Source organism: Lampris incognitus, chromosome 4 (assembly GCF_029633865.1).
Source record: "Lampris incognitus isolate fLamInc1 chromosome 4, fLamInc1.hap2, whole genome shotgun sequence".
Taxonomy (NCBI): Eukaryota; Metazoa; Chordata; class Actinopteri; order Lampriformes; family Lampridae; genus Lampris; species Lampris incognitus.
The window spans coordinates 37766095-37782019 of record NC_079214.1 but is presented as its reverse complement, the minus strand read 5'-3'; the positions used below and the strand labels follow the sequence as shown (position 1 = coordinate 37782019).

At 38.8% G+C, this 15925-nt stretch overlaps 1 protein-coding gene across 1 annotated transcript in view; it reads left to right on the top strand.

Moving 5' to 3' along the window:
• znf507 (zinc finger protein 507) overlaps positions 1 to 13933 on the top strand; it is a 39961-nt gene extending 26028 nt beyond the window's left edge. The window contains exons 8-12 of the mRNA XM_056279339.1: positions 584 to 701; positions 1115 to 1223; positions 6407 to 6511; positions 11004 to 11138; positions 12253 to 13933. Coding sequence (XP_056135314.1) covers positions 584 to 701; positions 1115 to 1223; positions 6407 to 6511; positions 11004 to 11138; positions 12253 to 12733 — 948 coding nt within the window. The 3' untranslated portion in view covers positions 12734 to 13933. The remainder of the gene's footprint in view (positions 1 to 583; positions 702 to 1114; positions 1224 to 6406; positions 6512 to 11003; positions 11139 to 12252) is intronic.
• The last annotated feature ends 1992 nt before the right edge of the window (positions 13934 to 15925 follow it).

Genomic DNA, 15925 nt, shown 5'->3' with positions numbered 1-15925 from the left:
ACACATTCACAGCTATTCATCTCTTTATTGTTACGTGTCATATTTCCCTTGTTTTCTTGGTGGTTAGTCTTTAATTCCCTTTGTTTCACAAGTACCCCTGATATGGCCATAAAGAAAAGTTAAGGCCAAAAATGATAAATTAGTTTGGTAGTCAGAGATGAAAGTTAGACGAGCATGGCGCATTGCTGTAGCAGAAGTTTGCTTTGGTTTGATGACGCATGCAGAGGAGAGAACTATTGATTCAACTGCTATCAAGAGATTCCAGTGCCAAACTGCAGCAGAGATCATTAAGTTCATCATATTATCTAGTAGATTTGGGAGTCAGGATAAAAGTTTCTAATTGTGAAAGGCACATAAAACATGTCCTCTCAATATCTCTCTCTGCTCAAACTCAACAGTCATGATCTTCACAGAGCTCAGACGCATATCAGTCCGTGAGGTTTCTAGTTCACAAAGACAAAATAAAAAAACCTGAACTTGTCTTAATTCTTTGAAGAGGGAAAATCCTCACAAATAGAATATTCCCTGTCTACAGGAACAGCATAGAATTTGTGTATGTAATTTAAATTTTTTTCTTCTCCAGAGTCAGTTGAGAATTCATGAAAGAGAGCACCATTGTACCAGCAATGCCATGGCAGCACTGGCGCCGGTCACTAAGACCATGGCAATTGCAGAGGAAGTGGAGCGAGTAACAGATGAGGGTAAGATGCATGGGATATTTTTGTAGTTACAACTTTGCCTGGAGCTTGCTTCAATTAGGAAATGTCTACCATTTTAAAGAGAACATACATTTATCAGTCTGGCCTCTTTTCAAGTAATTTTCACAGTTTTTTTTTTTAATCAGTTTGACGACCATTAATATTTGAAGTCGGAGTGCCTTTCACTGACTATAGTCATGAAATAGACTACACTTTTCATGTAAAAGACTGTTATGAACTTTTAATGTGACAGCAATGACATGGTAGATTAATTCCTAATTCCAACTCTGTATTTGTGCATTTGCCTTTTTCCGTACAGCCTTTACGGAAAGCCCTATTTGACTTCAGAATTTTCTTAGAGCTTTTTGTCCACCATGCTTGCAGAGCTCTGTTTACCTACCTTGTTTACCCTTTAGAATACAGCGTGCCGAAGGTGTACAAGTGTGATGTGTGTGATTACACCAGCTCTACCTATGTTGGGGTGAGGAACCACAGGCGGATCCACAACTCTGACAAGCCTTACAGGTGAGCTTGGCAACAACCCATAGGAATTCAGGGAAGGAATCTCTCCTTACTGAAAATCCTGAATTTGAGCATTCCAATCCTGAGTGATCCAAATCAACTAACCAGCAGTATTAATGTCGGCACCGAAAAAATTTGAGATTTTCTGTTTCTGCTGGGGGAAAAAAAAAAGGAGAATATCCTAATTCTTGTACTTGTGTCAAAAATAGGACAAATCCTATCCTATTTTTTAGTAGTTATCCTGGTTATTATTGAGCTATTATTGAGATCAGTAATAGAGGTGTATCACTATTATTGTGACTACACTTGGAAGTCTGCTGTTGCAAATTCACTCCTGATTCTCCATTTATTGTGTTAAAAAGAGTAAGGTAACCAAACAGAATCAGGCAGACTCAATTTCTTCTCCCTATTCTTGTGAAGCAGCCTATCTTAGTTTCCTTACCTCTCTGTGTTCCTTCCAATATTCTATACACAGGCTGTAGCTGTCATTTTAAAGATGCCCTTTAGGGGGCAGTAAATGCAAGGAAAAGCCAAGTAAAGAATCAAGTTCTCAACCCGTAAGCTTGTCATACCGAGGCTGTAGTATTTCTCATGGTGCTGCGCTGTGTTTCACACATAGTTTCTGTGTTAGCACATATCCGCTATGTGATGTAAACACACACTGGTGTTGGCATCAATCTTCTTAAGCATAGCCTATGATCTAATGTCATACTTGCATACAAAGTTACAAACGCACCACACACACACACACACACACACACACACACACACACACACACACACACACACACACACACACACACACACACACACACAGAGTTATCTTTTGCTGCAGAAAACATCTGAGGTACTGAGTGTTGAATTACACAAGCCTGTTCACTTGCTAATTTTTACACAGATGCCACAACCAGACCTTGCTTAGGAGAAGAATCACTTAATTGGGACACTTACACAATAGTGGTACATCTGGTGATCGAACATTTTATGTTATATCTCCAATTGGTACACACATGCACACAAAACCATGCACATGTGTTATTAGAGGGTCAATTGGTCTGCAGTATAGTGCCTGTGTTATAGTTTTAAGGTCAGATGCCTTGTTCAAGTACTAGTGAACTGCATGTCTAGTGCACCTTGCACAAGTGCACTGCAGCAGTGATGGTAAAGAGCATACGTGTAGATGCCAATTGATTAGAGTCGACAGTTCTCCTCTTGTTTTGGCATCAGTTTTGCACTGGTATTACATTTTTTGGATGTAGATATCATCATTCAAATAAATAGACATGGTGGTGATTTTTTTTTTTTTTGGATGGAATGACTTCATCTGTTTGTTGACACAAAGATTCAAACTCATGGTCCTTGGGTTTTAGTTTTGGTTTTTTACCTGTAGGCTGTCCTACAGCCCACTATCTGTATATAAGACCCAAGAGCAGAAACCATCAAACGTTTTTAGCATTAACTTTCTTTAACATGCTATTGAGTTATCTCAGTAGTAAGCTCAACAACTTCTCATTCCTCTCATCATTTCCAGTGGCAAAGACCTGGAGGATGTTTGTAATAGGTGAGAAGAATTGATACTGAAAAATCTCATAAGCCAGTTAACTAACTAGGTCAAAATCTAGTATATGGCTGGACCGTGTATGGTCACTGTTCAAAATTGTGGTCAATTTGTTACAGGGATAGTCATTTGGCCATTTGAATTCCATAATAACCTTTCAGCATATTGTAATTCAAGTGGTCTGAGAGAAAACTAGACTTCTGCACCTCCTCTTGGGTCTGTATTCAGGATTTTAAAAAATCTAGCCCGGAATGGAAGATTTTAGCCAATCATGGGTCATTTCAGAGAGAGGCCATTCCTATTGGCTGTTCTGTAAGTGCAGATGCACCCATGTGCCATCAATTCACAGCTGCCCTGCCCCACCGGTTGCTTGTAGTTGTAACCCTAAACCTAAAAATCAACAAGGCCAACTCGAACTGGCTGTTTGACGTTAATAACATTAGTGTAACTAAGAGATTCACTGAAAAAAAAAAAGTTTTTCAACTACAACAGAAGTTTCACGTGTTTCACTTTGATATTTCCTGGTTGTACACGAGTGTACGGGACTAAAGAGCAATGTGGATGTCATTTGGTGGGTGGGACTTAGCGAAGTGATACAGGCAGCAGAGAGAGGCGGAAGGATTTGCACTGGAATGTTTGATGCTACCTACTGCAGCTTTAACTGATGGGAGTTTCATCTTTTCACTTTCAAAATGCCTTGATAAATAACAGTAGCCATAATGAATTTTGAATTTAAAGAGAACCATTCACTAGCTTACAGTGTTCCTGGAACACCAAATGAGTGGGAATCCCATAGCTGAAATGGTAACAGAGGGGACATAAATATTGAGATGTATACACTGAATCTGAAAGTGTATAACTAACTGAAAGAAGAGGGTGGTTGATTATTCTTAATTAAGCAGACTGCTTTATGAAAATTGGTATACACTGAATGTCATGCTTTCCCTTGTTAAGCTCTTTGAGTTTCCACATTGAAATAAATTAATAATAATTAATTTATTTTATTTATTGGGATGCAATCTATCCATCAATGTCAAGATGTTGTGCCATCTCCATAGAAATGAACATTCTTACAACTTGTTTTCAGCAACTGAAATAAATGAATTATTGCCATAGCAAAGATTTGGGTCCATTACAAACATCCATCAGTAGAATAATATATATACTCCAATTGCGCTGTCATTGCCTCCACTAACACACAGATTCATTCATTTTCCCACCAAGAGAAGTAACAGAAACAAGCTGTGAGTTGCAGGGATTCCAGGGTTTGTTGGTGTTACAAATTAGAACAAATTAAGATTATCGCCTCAAATGTGGACAAGAAGGCATTTGTGAATCGCAAGCACAATACTCCTGCATAAACACCCAAATTGCCATGGATGCAAACATTATTTTTGCTAAATTGGCCAAAGTCTTATGCCTGACTTTAGGGTGCTCACTGAGAGTGGAACAAAGCTTTATTTGAGCACAACCACCATTTACCTTGGATGTCACTTGCTTTGTGACAAATGCAAACTCCAAAAGTCCTTGATATGTGTTTGCAGTCACAATGTGCAGTGCCCACTGCAAAGAACACTACATCATCATAGTTTTACTGTGCAGTGTGTAAATTATGTTTTACATGTATACATTACATTAGTATATATTGATGTTACAGTTACTCTTAGGAGGAGTCCAACTACTAGCTGAGAATTGCATGAAGAAATCTTCATAACTAACTCCCTAGTCATATATTTTTAGTCCTAGTCATACTTTGTGTGATTCCTGGAAGTAATTCTGAGCTGCTTGATGCTGAGATGCCTTTGCTCAGTTTCTTAGTTAAGTAAAGGAATTATCCAAACTGTTCTTTCTCTGCTGCCTTTACCTCTACTTAATTTGAAATGAAAGCATTTTTTTTTCTTTACCCTTACAGTAATTGAATGATACCATGTTGGTTATGGGTTTAAGACATATTTAGAGCCTGTAAAAGCTTCCCTGAAACCTCCAAAATCTGTAAACATTAAGGTAAATCAAACATTCTTGTGAATATAATTAAATCATTAGATATAAATGCAGTAAATTCTGCATTGTGTTAATTGAAATTCTTCTTATGAGTTATGCGCACTTATGTTTGCTGCCATTTACTCCAGGCAAATTAACAAGGCCACTTCATCTTCCCTCTTCAACACAGAGAACAGGCAGCAGAATAGATACATAGTAATGTATTTGCTCTGCTACAGTAGCAGCTTCCTTGCAAGTTGTTTTCAATAGCCCTCAGGGCATTGCTGTCACAAAGTGAAATTTGGAGTTATACTATTCCAAGTGTTGTAGCAATAATTAAAAAACCAATATAGGAGACAATAAAATGTCAAACCTGACAAAAATATATCAACAAAAGAAAATGCTTGGAGTAATACTATTTGGTGCTATGTTATAACTGGAGACGGAGTGAATGAGATTGATATGATAGAAATATTAACAAAAGCAAATGAAAATGGGGTGCAGGTATTAGTAGGATTTTTCTAAAAATCTCTGTATAGACTCATAAAAAAAATCCATCTCAATCATCACTTATGACCCACTGGAAGCGTATGGTGGTGTCTGTTTCTAAAAAGACTCTGTCCTCTGCCTGTATTTTCTGATTTTTCTTATTTTGCTGTGTACGTGATTTTTTCTGGGCGTTAACCTTTGGGCAGCAGGACTCTATAAAAACATAGCAACCAGGTGCCAGATCGTAAACACGCATCCAAGAGCACGCATCCATGACAATGACGGACACGGCGCTGAAAAGATCCAACTATAACAAGGCAAAACGCCAAGCGAGACAAAGATTTTACAGTGAATCTGGGGTTGCCTTTCACCTGCTGGCAAGCACTGAAGAAGAGTATGGGGATGAAGAGCAACGCGAAGTTGGCCTATACACTGGGATGGGTTCTGGCGACTGTGGTCAGGGGGCGTATCCTTCTGACATTGAGTCAGGGGGAGGGGCCAACTCTGAATGTTGTGTTTACAAACCGCAACCAACAAATCCTACTCGGTCTACCTTTAAAGATAATGCTAAAATTGATCATTATTGGTCTTAACAAAATATAATCATTTCGTCACCTTCTTTTTACCGGGGAAATAGCAAACACACGACATAAGTCTTTATGACTGGGAAAAGTGGTTCTAATGGATTCCAGTTATCAAGAGTTTCTCAGGTAAGGCTCCATGATCAACTTTACCAAACCCTGTAGACTGCTAACATAAAGGAGCACAGGTGCCTAAGGTGTTTTGTCTCCTTTTGCTTTAAGACAGGGCTAATGGAATGGAGCTGAGCATTGCTTGCCTCCACAGGTCTTTTGTTTGCCTCCATGCCCTCAAGGCAACTAACAAGGCCGTTTCATCTTAGATCTAAAACATCCAGAGTGCTACAAAGTAGAAGAAACACAGTAATGTATTTTTTCCGCATACAGTACCCATTTGCTTTCAGGTCTGTGGTAGATTCCTATTTCCCTCCAGGCTGCAGGCCAATTGTGGCCATACATTGACCTCCGAAAGCAGCTTGTTAAGCCCCTGTCTCTCCCTCTCCTCTCTTCTGCTCCTTATCTCCTCTCATTTTCTGTCATTTCCTCTCTTTCACTTTCTCCATCTCTTGTCTGTCTTTCAGGTGCTGTAGCTGTGACTTCGCCACGACGAACATGAACAGCCTCAAGAGTCACATGAGAAGGCACCCTCAGGAGCACCAGGCTGTGCAGCTCTTGGAGCAGTACAGGTGGGGAAAAAAATTATATGTAGACAGTCAAAGCAGGGGAGTAAGAGCGCACATTTACATGGAAACAAATAACTTGTATAACTAGGCGTAATCAGTTGAAGGCAGTATTCATCAAAAGTCCATGTGATAACTTGCCACAATAGCAGCACCCTGGTCGGAATTCATGATGACATCAGACAAAAAAGGGTGCACAGTGGATCGACACAAATTAACAGAATGGTAATAGCATTTTTTTTTCAATTGTTATTTATAAACTACATTGACAAAAGAAGATGAAATGTTCAATTATCAGATAGGTATCAAAAGGAAAATACGTTATATATTGGAAATCAAGTTGGGATATCTTATTAATGAAACTATAAATGCATGATTAGAGTGACTAGTTGGCTAACTGTACTTAGCCATTATACACAGTCACTCTTTGCTGTGTGACTTCTTGTAAAATCGCTAAACTGTTCCATCTTGCAAATGCATATCCAAGAACCATCCACATTTTCAACAGCTGCTTATCATAGTGTCCACAGGCCTCTGGCGTCTACTATGGGAAACATGATGTTTGTTTTTAATGACAATAAATTGAACTGAAATTGAATTGAAGTAAAATGCATCACTTGCTGCATGACACTAACATTTCCCGCCTGTATACTTACGAGTACTCCAGTGATTAGAATAAACATTATAAAACAGATAGCCAAAATCGAGCAATCGGATTGGTTGTTAGCCGTGGTATAATAACCATATACAACAGCCATGACATCTAATTCCTTTACACAATTCAGTATCACTCTGCATGTGATAAATAAGCTATTATGTTACATAGCAACGGCCTTGCACTATGTGCAGGCAGCCAGGAGGGCTTATTTCTTTGTAAGAACAATGCTTTATGAACATGTTAATAAAAACAGCCATACTTGGTAACCATTTTATAAAGGTAATAGCTCACTCCAGGCAGTGATATATTGTGATTACGGCCTGCTGTGAGCTATTGTCGTGAGCTATAACAAATGGTCTCAAGTTAAGCTGAATGTGTCGTTGCATATTGAACAGCCGAATTACCACATTGATATTAATTCAAAGTTAAAATTTTAACATGCAGTTGTTATCACATGGAGCTTTTAAGTGTTTACAATTTTAGAAAAATCCGGGTATACATTGTCTCTTTAAATATTCAGTCTGTGGTATGTCAGTTCTTTCAATGCTTCTGTTTTAACTGCCATTTATGGCTGTTACAGTCATCAAGCAAGCATGCCCATTCTGTCTGTATTTTCTTCTATCCACTTTTTCTGCATTCCTGTAGAACAGTGAGTCTTCCTACTTGCCATCCTGTCTGAAAGTGGAGTTTTAGTCAGCTAAACAGGTCTGTGTATGTAATGGCAGACAGTAAATCGTTGCAAACTGAGCTTTGGCATTGCGTTTAATTGCTTTCACCGTATGGCATGTCGACATTCACTCTTCTCTAACAGTGAACGAGTGAATTACTTCAGCTTTTATCACATTTGAAGAATGGCAAAGACACAAATTGATAGAAGCACTTTTGTAAGATACCCATATTTTTAAAAAAAAGCAGGTTTACCAGAAAGGTTTTCACGTGTTAACGTTAGCCTAAAATGGAGTCTCTACAAGTCTCTCTGATGTTTTTTCAAGTGTATGATTATGATCTTATTAGGAAAACTACCGAGGGAAGTTGGGAAGGCATGTCATGTCTTCTCTGTTCTTAGTTTGTGATGAAGATAAAAATGACATCTATGTTTGGTTTGCTAACACCACGATGATATCTGGTGATCATAATTAAATTGCTGTACATTCAGTTTCTGATGGTTCAAGGACACAACTGGCAAACCACTGTTTTGTGTTTCAAGTCTCCATTAAAACCCTGCATTTCCCTTATTTTGTATTGTTTGAACAACTTTGGTTTACTGTCTGGTTTCTCATGCAGTTTCAGTTGTAACACGACTGTACCATTTGCATGTGTCAATAAGTTTGAAGGGTTAAGCAAAAATATAGACACTGTAATGACATTATGCTTGCTCTGTCCCCACCCTGATTAGTTTATAAGGCTTATACTGAGCACTAAACAGGAGGTATGCTAATGGCATGCAGGCAGCATTATAGTCAAATTAAACAAGGCAACTAGAAATTAAATTGGAGAACAATTTTGTGAAGTCGGTGGGGGAAAAAAATCTCATTGTTCTTTTCATTCCACCGGAGATTGTCCTTGCTGTGCAACGAAGTTAGAAAAAAAACTATACACTGTAATAAGAACGTAACAGTTCACAAAACTCATAGTTTGGTCTTTACCATGGTTTTTAAATCAAAGTTCAGTTTGTTGGATCACAGTCCAGTTTGTTCACATGTGTACAGACACGCACTTTTCCAAGTACTGTGATCCAATAAGGGCGCACAGCATTCCCTGAACTAAGGTCAGTACCGAACAGTCAGTGTGAATACATGAACCATTTGACCCCTACTCTGTGGGTAATGATGGTCTCAAAACTCAAGTTGAAAATTAGCTTCTTCATGCTAAATGTGCGACTTTCTTAGGCTTAGGGAAAATTATCTATAGTCTCAGTTCATCCCCTTGCTTGTATTCTCTTTTTACACTTTCTTAAAGAGGATTTCTACTTGACAAAGCAGTGATTCAACCCGAGAATAATCAGGGTCGGGAACTTACTTTCTGATCACGGTACCAGTGGTTTGTGGTTTTTAAAATTCACCCGGCCTCTTTTGCAATTTCGCCATTCATTAATTCATTGTCTATATCTGCTTATTCCAATTCAATTTGCAGGAGGCTGGAGCCTACTCAGCAGGCATTAGAATGCAGCCAGGGAGAAACTCTGGACAGGTTTCCAGTCCATCACAGGGTCAACACACCATTGCTCACACAACATTTATGCCTATGGGACATTAAAAGTCTCCAATTTACTTACCATGTGTGTCTTTGAGCAGTGGGAGAAAACCAGAGTACCTGTAGGAAACCCACCAGAACATGGAGGGAACTCTATCAAATTGCTTCACAACATAATTTTCCACCTTTTAAATCATTCGAAGACATCACCGGACATATGTACAGTGGCATACAATTATAATTTTCTCAAAATTAAATTCTTGTACAAACCTATTTCCACAGATAATTTTACATTTGACCACACATTAATGTTTTGGGTGATCTAGGTATCGCTGTAGAGTCTAGTGCCACGTGTTTGTTGCAGAGATGGAATGCACTTCATATTGCAATGCTTTTTAACAGTTTCAGATCCGTTCTCTCTAAAGAATGTAAGTTTTGGATCTGGACTGGGACTCTGTCAGGCTAAAAGGCCCAAGGAGATGGTCCTCTGAGGACGAGGTTTGGCAGATGCTTGTCACAGTTGGGGCAAAAAATTGGATGGTATTTTTTTATTTATTTGTCAAGTGCACACTTGTGGGTCTTCACTGAAAAACGATTTTGCCTGATCATATAGTGATTCTGATTGACACCGACCACCTGAGATGGTAATAAATGAGATGGGTGAACAGTCCTAAAAACCAGCAAATGACATTTTCATGCCTGTTTTGACTGACACAAGAGAAGCTGTAGTGATTTTTGATACAACTGCTATGTCTCTTCTGGTCCTGATTACAAAGTTGGTAAAAGTTGTGAGGACAGAGAATATGGCTGTTACTTATTTCTTAATGGCGTCTGAGAAAAGTATTCAAAAATGCAGACGATCAACCTCCAGTCCCTTCTTTTTCACTGCACCTTCTATGTGTGTATTTCACTTGGCCAAGATAAATGGATTTCATGAGGAAAACTTGATAGGTTGATTTTAGAGTCCTAGCATTTAATTTAATTTGAGCAAGATGTTTGGTTTGTCATGGTTTTTAAGAATTCAAATTTCTCATTCATTTTTGCTTTGGCATTGATCTGAAATTAAGAGCTTGGGAGCTGGAATGACATTGCTGTGATGGCACCGGTTAGGAAATGGTACATTTGCATCTTGGTTTTGGGGGCTGTTCAGTCTGTTGATCTGGAGCACAAAATATTATGAGTCTTCATGTTTCCCCTAATGACCATATCACTATTTTTGTTTGTTTGTTTTGTTGTTTCTATGATTGGTCACTTTTCACTCATTGGTTACATCTTATTAAAGGGAGAAACAATGCTCTTGATCTTCTACTTTCATGTCCTTCCAAGGGTTGTAGAAATGTTTTCTTAATAATTGCGCAGATTCCTCTGTGAAGAATATGAGAAGTCAGAGAAAGAGAGAGATTCGTTTAGTTTTGACAAATGACTTCCCCGGTTCACTGTGAATCCTCTTCTGTCTCTTTCCCTTGGCCGCCTTGTGGAGTCTTGAAGGCAGGCTGATTCCTCTTGATAGAAAGGCGGAGAAGGATTAGGAGAACCTCGACACACATATTAAATTAAGTTAGACTTGATCCTCTCTTTTTCTCACACTCCTACCTTTCTCTAACTCTCTCTATTGCATGTCCCTCCCTCTCTCCATCTATATTGCAGGTGTACTTTATGTGGCTATGTATGCAGCCATCCGCCATCACTTAAGTCCCATATGTGGAAGCATGCTGGAGACCAGAACTACAATTATGAGCAAGTCAACAAAGCTATTAATGAAGCCATCTCCCAGAGCAGTCGGTGAGCAAACAATGGGATTTGTATGTTTTTCTCTTACAATCAATCAAATGAATTAAATGGCACACAGCGGATTAACAAAACCAGGAGAAAAAAATTGCAAATTTTTATAATAATCTTTCCAAATATCATTAGGGCTCGAGCATCGAGTGATTGGATGGCCCTATTGTATTTGTAGGGATTATTCTTCTTCCGTATTCAGCCGCATTTTTTAGGTGCTAGAGGTGCTTGAAAACTCACAAAACTTTGCACCTGTATCAGAAGTGGCAAGCACTGATATCTGAGTCTAGGGCTTGGGGGGGGGGGGGCTGCCAAATTGCCTCGATTTTGGCTCGTATTGCTGCATTAATGACACACTTGTGTAGCACCACCTACTGGCAACAGGAAATTAAGTAATAGTCATAGCACCACCTACTGGCAACAGGAAGTCAGTCATGTGACAAACATCATTTGATTTACATTAAATTTACATAGTGTGGGCTACAGTGGATACAGCAACATGACGTGCAATTAGTGGGTGTTCTCTAGTGTCACTTAGTGGACACAGGAAGTGATATGCAACTCTTTTGTGCAACGTCAGATATTCATGAAAATGCATATGCATGTCAGATGACCTCCACTAAATGTATTGCTGCATTAATGACACACTTTTGCAGCACCGCCTACTGGCACCAGGAGTCAAGCCTTATGTTACAAACTTCCTTTCCATGAAATGTAATGTGTGTGCTCTACATTTTATATGCAGCAACATAATGTACATTTAGTGTGTGTTTTCTAGCACCACATTGTGGACACAGGAAATGGTAGTTTTCTCCTACATGCAATGTTTAATATTCATGAAAGTTTATTCAGAGTAGTGTGAACCAACCTCCAGTAGCTTTAATGGCTTCCACTCCCTCCAACGCACGTGAGGTGCGAGGGCCTGTTCATCACTGCTTTAATTATCCATTGAATTGACATCTGTATTTGTGTTTACACGTTTGCATGTATCTGTGTTTTTTATAGATTAAATAGAGACATCATTTGTCTCTTTGCCAACATTCAAATGTACAACTCGCTGTGTTTCTCTCTCTGTCTCTCTTTACATTCCCCCAACCTCTCGCAATGATGTCCTTAGTGCCCCTCAGAAGCCATCAGCTGTCTTGGAGCCTGTGGCAGAGAGGCTTTCAGTGGCCCAGTCTTCCAAGGACAAAATCAAAGGCCTGGTAGACCCACTGCCTGTACCCACACCAACCTCAGCAGCTGGGTTGGAAGTTGATAGCTCAGTGGGCTTACCACTGCCCACCACTGACTCTTCACAATGGCCCTCTGAATCCTCAAACCCCTTGGCAAAGGACACAGTGCAGTCCCAGTCCCAGCTACAGTTTCAGCCTCAGGGTCGGCTGCGTACAGGCCCCACCCCAGGTGCCAGCATGGAGTACTGTGTGCTTCTGTTTTGCTGCTGTATTTGCGGCTTTGAGTCTACCAGTAAAGAGCGGTTGATGGAACACATGAAGGACCATGAGGGAGATATTATCAGCATCATACTCAACAAAGAGCAGCAGCAAACAGAACCACAACCTGGCCTCCAAACAGCAAAAGGCAGTGCCGCACAGTGAGACTGCAATATCTGCCATTTATCTCCCATCTTATAATTTACACACCAAATTCTATGTTCTTGAAAGGATGTACCGACCAAAAAAGGGATTTCATCATATTTCTTACCTCAAGATGGTTCAACTGGGCAATGATATCGTGGTACCATTTTGAGTTGGCCTTAATTGGCTTTTGGCAGTTCATTTGCAGCTCTTTTTTCAGTGCATTTGATGGTCTGTTTCTCACTGTTTGCTGTATATGCAGTTAAAAGAGAACAACATAGGGCTATTGACCATCAGGAAAAACAACTTAATGGTGACTTTCATTAGATGAGCTATGCCACGGTCCAATTTTAACATCTCTTGGTAAGAAATGTTTTTCTCTTTTTAAGTGGCTTATCCTTTTAAATGAATATATGCTAGAGAAGTGTTCTTTTTAAAATAAGTAATAAAATCAACAAAGTCCACTTCTCTATACTCACCTTTATAGCTAGTGCAAAGAAAATGTCCACCATTTATATGAAGTAGGTGTGGCGTTATCACTTGTTAATCTATATGAGTTGATTTGATGTTTAAAAAGTAACGTAATATGTCAGTAGGGAATGTAATGTCAAGGGAAAAAAAGCAAGTTAAATCCAAGTTTGTGTGCACAGATGGTTTAAACCAGTTCATACCTCACAAAACCAAACAATCCCTCACCAAAAATGGAATAATTTCCATTTTTTCCCCCCGGTCTAATTCATACCTTGACCACAAGGCAGCTCTAGCATTGCTACTGTATTATTTAATCCCACACAGTTGAGGATCTAGCCCAGTTAAAAAGGCACTCACACACACCCAAATGTTTAGACTTACTGATGCCAAAAGGCATGTTTTCTTGTTTTAATATGATTTGATGTTTATCATTTTACTTCTATGCATGTCCGTTTCCAATATACCTATTTTAACAGACAAACTATTATTGTTATTACTATATAATATTTTGCAGTTATTGCTTTTATGTCACTGAAAATTTTACTTGTTGGAGCTTCTTTTAGTCAATGTTGATGACAAGTTGTTTTAAAAAAACAGACTTAGGAAAAAAAAGAGGGTCTCTGGGCTACATGGACAGATAGAACTTTATTTACACTGTAATACAACAGATGTCTGTCCGTTTAATGGCAGCCTGTCGACTGAGATACACAAGAGGAAAGTTTCTAAAGGGAAGTTTGGAAAGTTGTTAAATTATGGGGGCTTAATTATTTAATAGTGTATAGATGTCTGTAGTTGGGTTCATTACTTTAGAGTTAGGGATTTAATCGATTTTGGTGTCAACGTAATCACTAAATATTTTACTGGTTTTTGTCAAGGTTTATCCATAGTACATATTCTAGAGACATCTTAGCATTCACAGTTGTCTGATGGGGTGAAAATGTTTTATATTCTGTCAAGGATAGTTTGGAGCATAGTGTTATTTACATATTTATTAGCAACAAAGCACAGTCTTTTTGGCTTTCATAACCTCCAATATTGTGTTTAATAGCCCTTTTTTTGGTATGAACAGCTTGAAGTGGTAGACTGGTACTCTATAACACCTCTATTCCTCCCACCATTGTTGTGAATCTGATCACCTCACCATAAAAAAAAAGCCTATAGATGAGTATTATTGTCATCTGAGAGTTGTAAGATACATTTAAGTAGGCGTCAGATCTGGAGACAAGATGGAACAAATGTTCGAGTTATTGATATAGTTTATTATATATTTCCTTGATGACAGTTTTCCAGCTGAAGCCTCATAAGTCAAATATATTTCTGTTTTTCCCTTTAAATTGCGTGTTTTCTTTTAATTCAGAATTGATGGTGAGACATTTAAGTCCTTTAAACCAGTTTCTATCTAGCTATAGAGGCAATCACTTTATGTCTCATAACACCTGGTTACATAATTTTAAACTACCTATGTCATTCAGTAGGGGTTTCTAAGTGAGTACATTTTGACTTTTTTTTCAGTTATGTCTTGTCTGCTAGTGGATTGAAGAAGAACCAAACAATGAGTTCATGTTCCACCTAGTTAGAAGACAGCTCTTTGGCCAAATCAAGATCTCAGAAAAAAATCCAGATTGAGTAAAGCGGTGCAGAATACACAAATGTGTATTGTGTGTGTGTGTGTGTGGGGGGGGGGGTATCCTTTAAACTTCACATTGTTTTTTCATGTCAATCTCTCACCCCACCCAATATAGTATTTATAATGCAGAACATTTATTATGTGGCCAATTTGCATGCTCTTACTGTTTATATGTCCACAAAGACAGAGGCTGAGGAAATTAAGATAAAAGAGAAAATCCATTATTCATGCCCCCACCTGTACTCCAGGCCCCCTGGGTTGTCTGCTGTCTTATGTGCATGTCTGTAGCTCAGCAAAACAAGCACAATGAAATTGTTTTTTAAAGATCTGTTACCTCAGCTGAAATTTGAATTATCATAGCAGATTACTTTTGTCTGTCTTTTCTTGCACAGATCAGAGTGCAGGGAAGATGATTACAGACTGCAAATAATCAAGATTGCACCTCAGTCTCCTTCCTGCATGATTTAAACAATATGTATTTCAATAAGCAGTGAGACTTAAAGAAAGACTCAGCCAACCAGAACTACCCTCACATCCCAAGCTGACGATAGTTGAGAGGCTACTTTTCCCATTACACTGAGGCCATTTTTCACTCTGACAGCTCCCCAAGTATTCCACTCTAATTGAATAATAACTATAGACTTATAAACTGGCTCTGTTCTTAGCAATCCAAGTGATCAGTCTCTTGCCCTTCTGTTGTGCAGTGTCAAATATGTCGACATTCTGAATTTTAGTCAGTTTAGTGGGTTGTCGGTGCTCCATATCGAAGCCAATGTGTCCTGCTTAACTCCGGCAAGGTCCTGAACTTGCCACTAGCGGTGCAGATTGTATTAGGCAATGCTAATAACTTTTTCTGAGTCACTGAATATGGACACTTTTGCTAACACAACATGATATGTGCCTTATCAATTGAAACAGCAGGCTTAAATTCAAAATGACAAGGTATTTCTTCATGTGCTACGTTATTATCAACCCATATACTCAGTGTGCAACTGGCTTGAGGGCAATGGTAATGGTTATGAAGTGGATGGAAATAGCCTTATCAAAACCTAGTGTCATAACCTGGCATTAATCTTGTCTTCAGAATCCTCCCTTGTCTCAAAAGAGACCAGGGT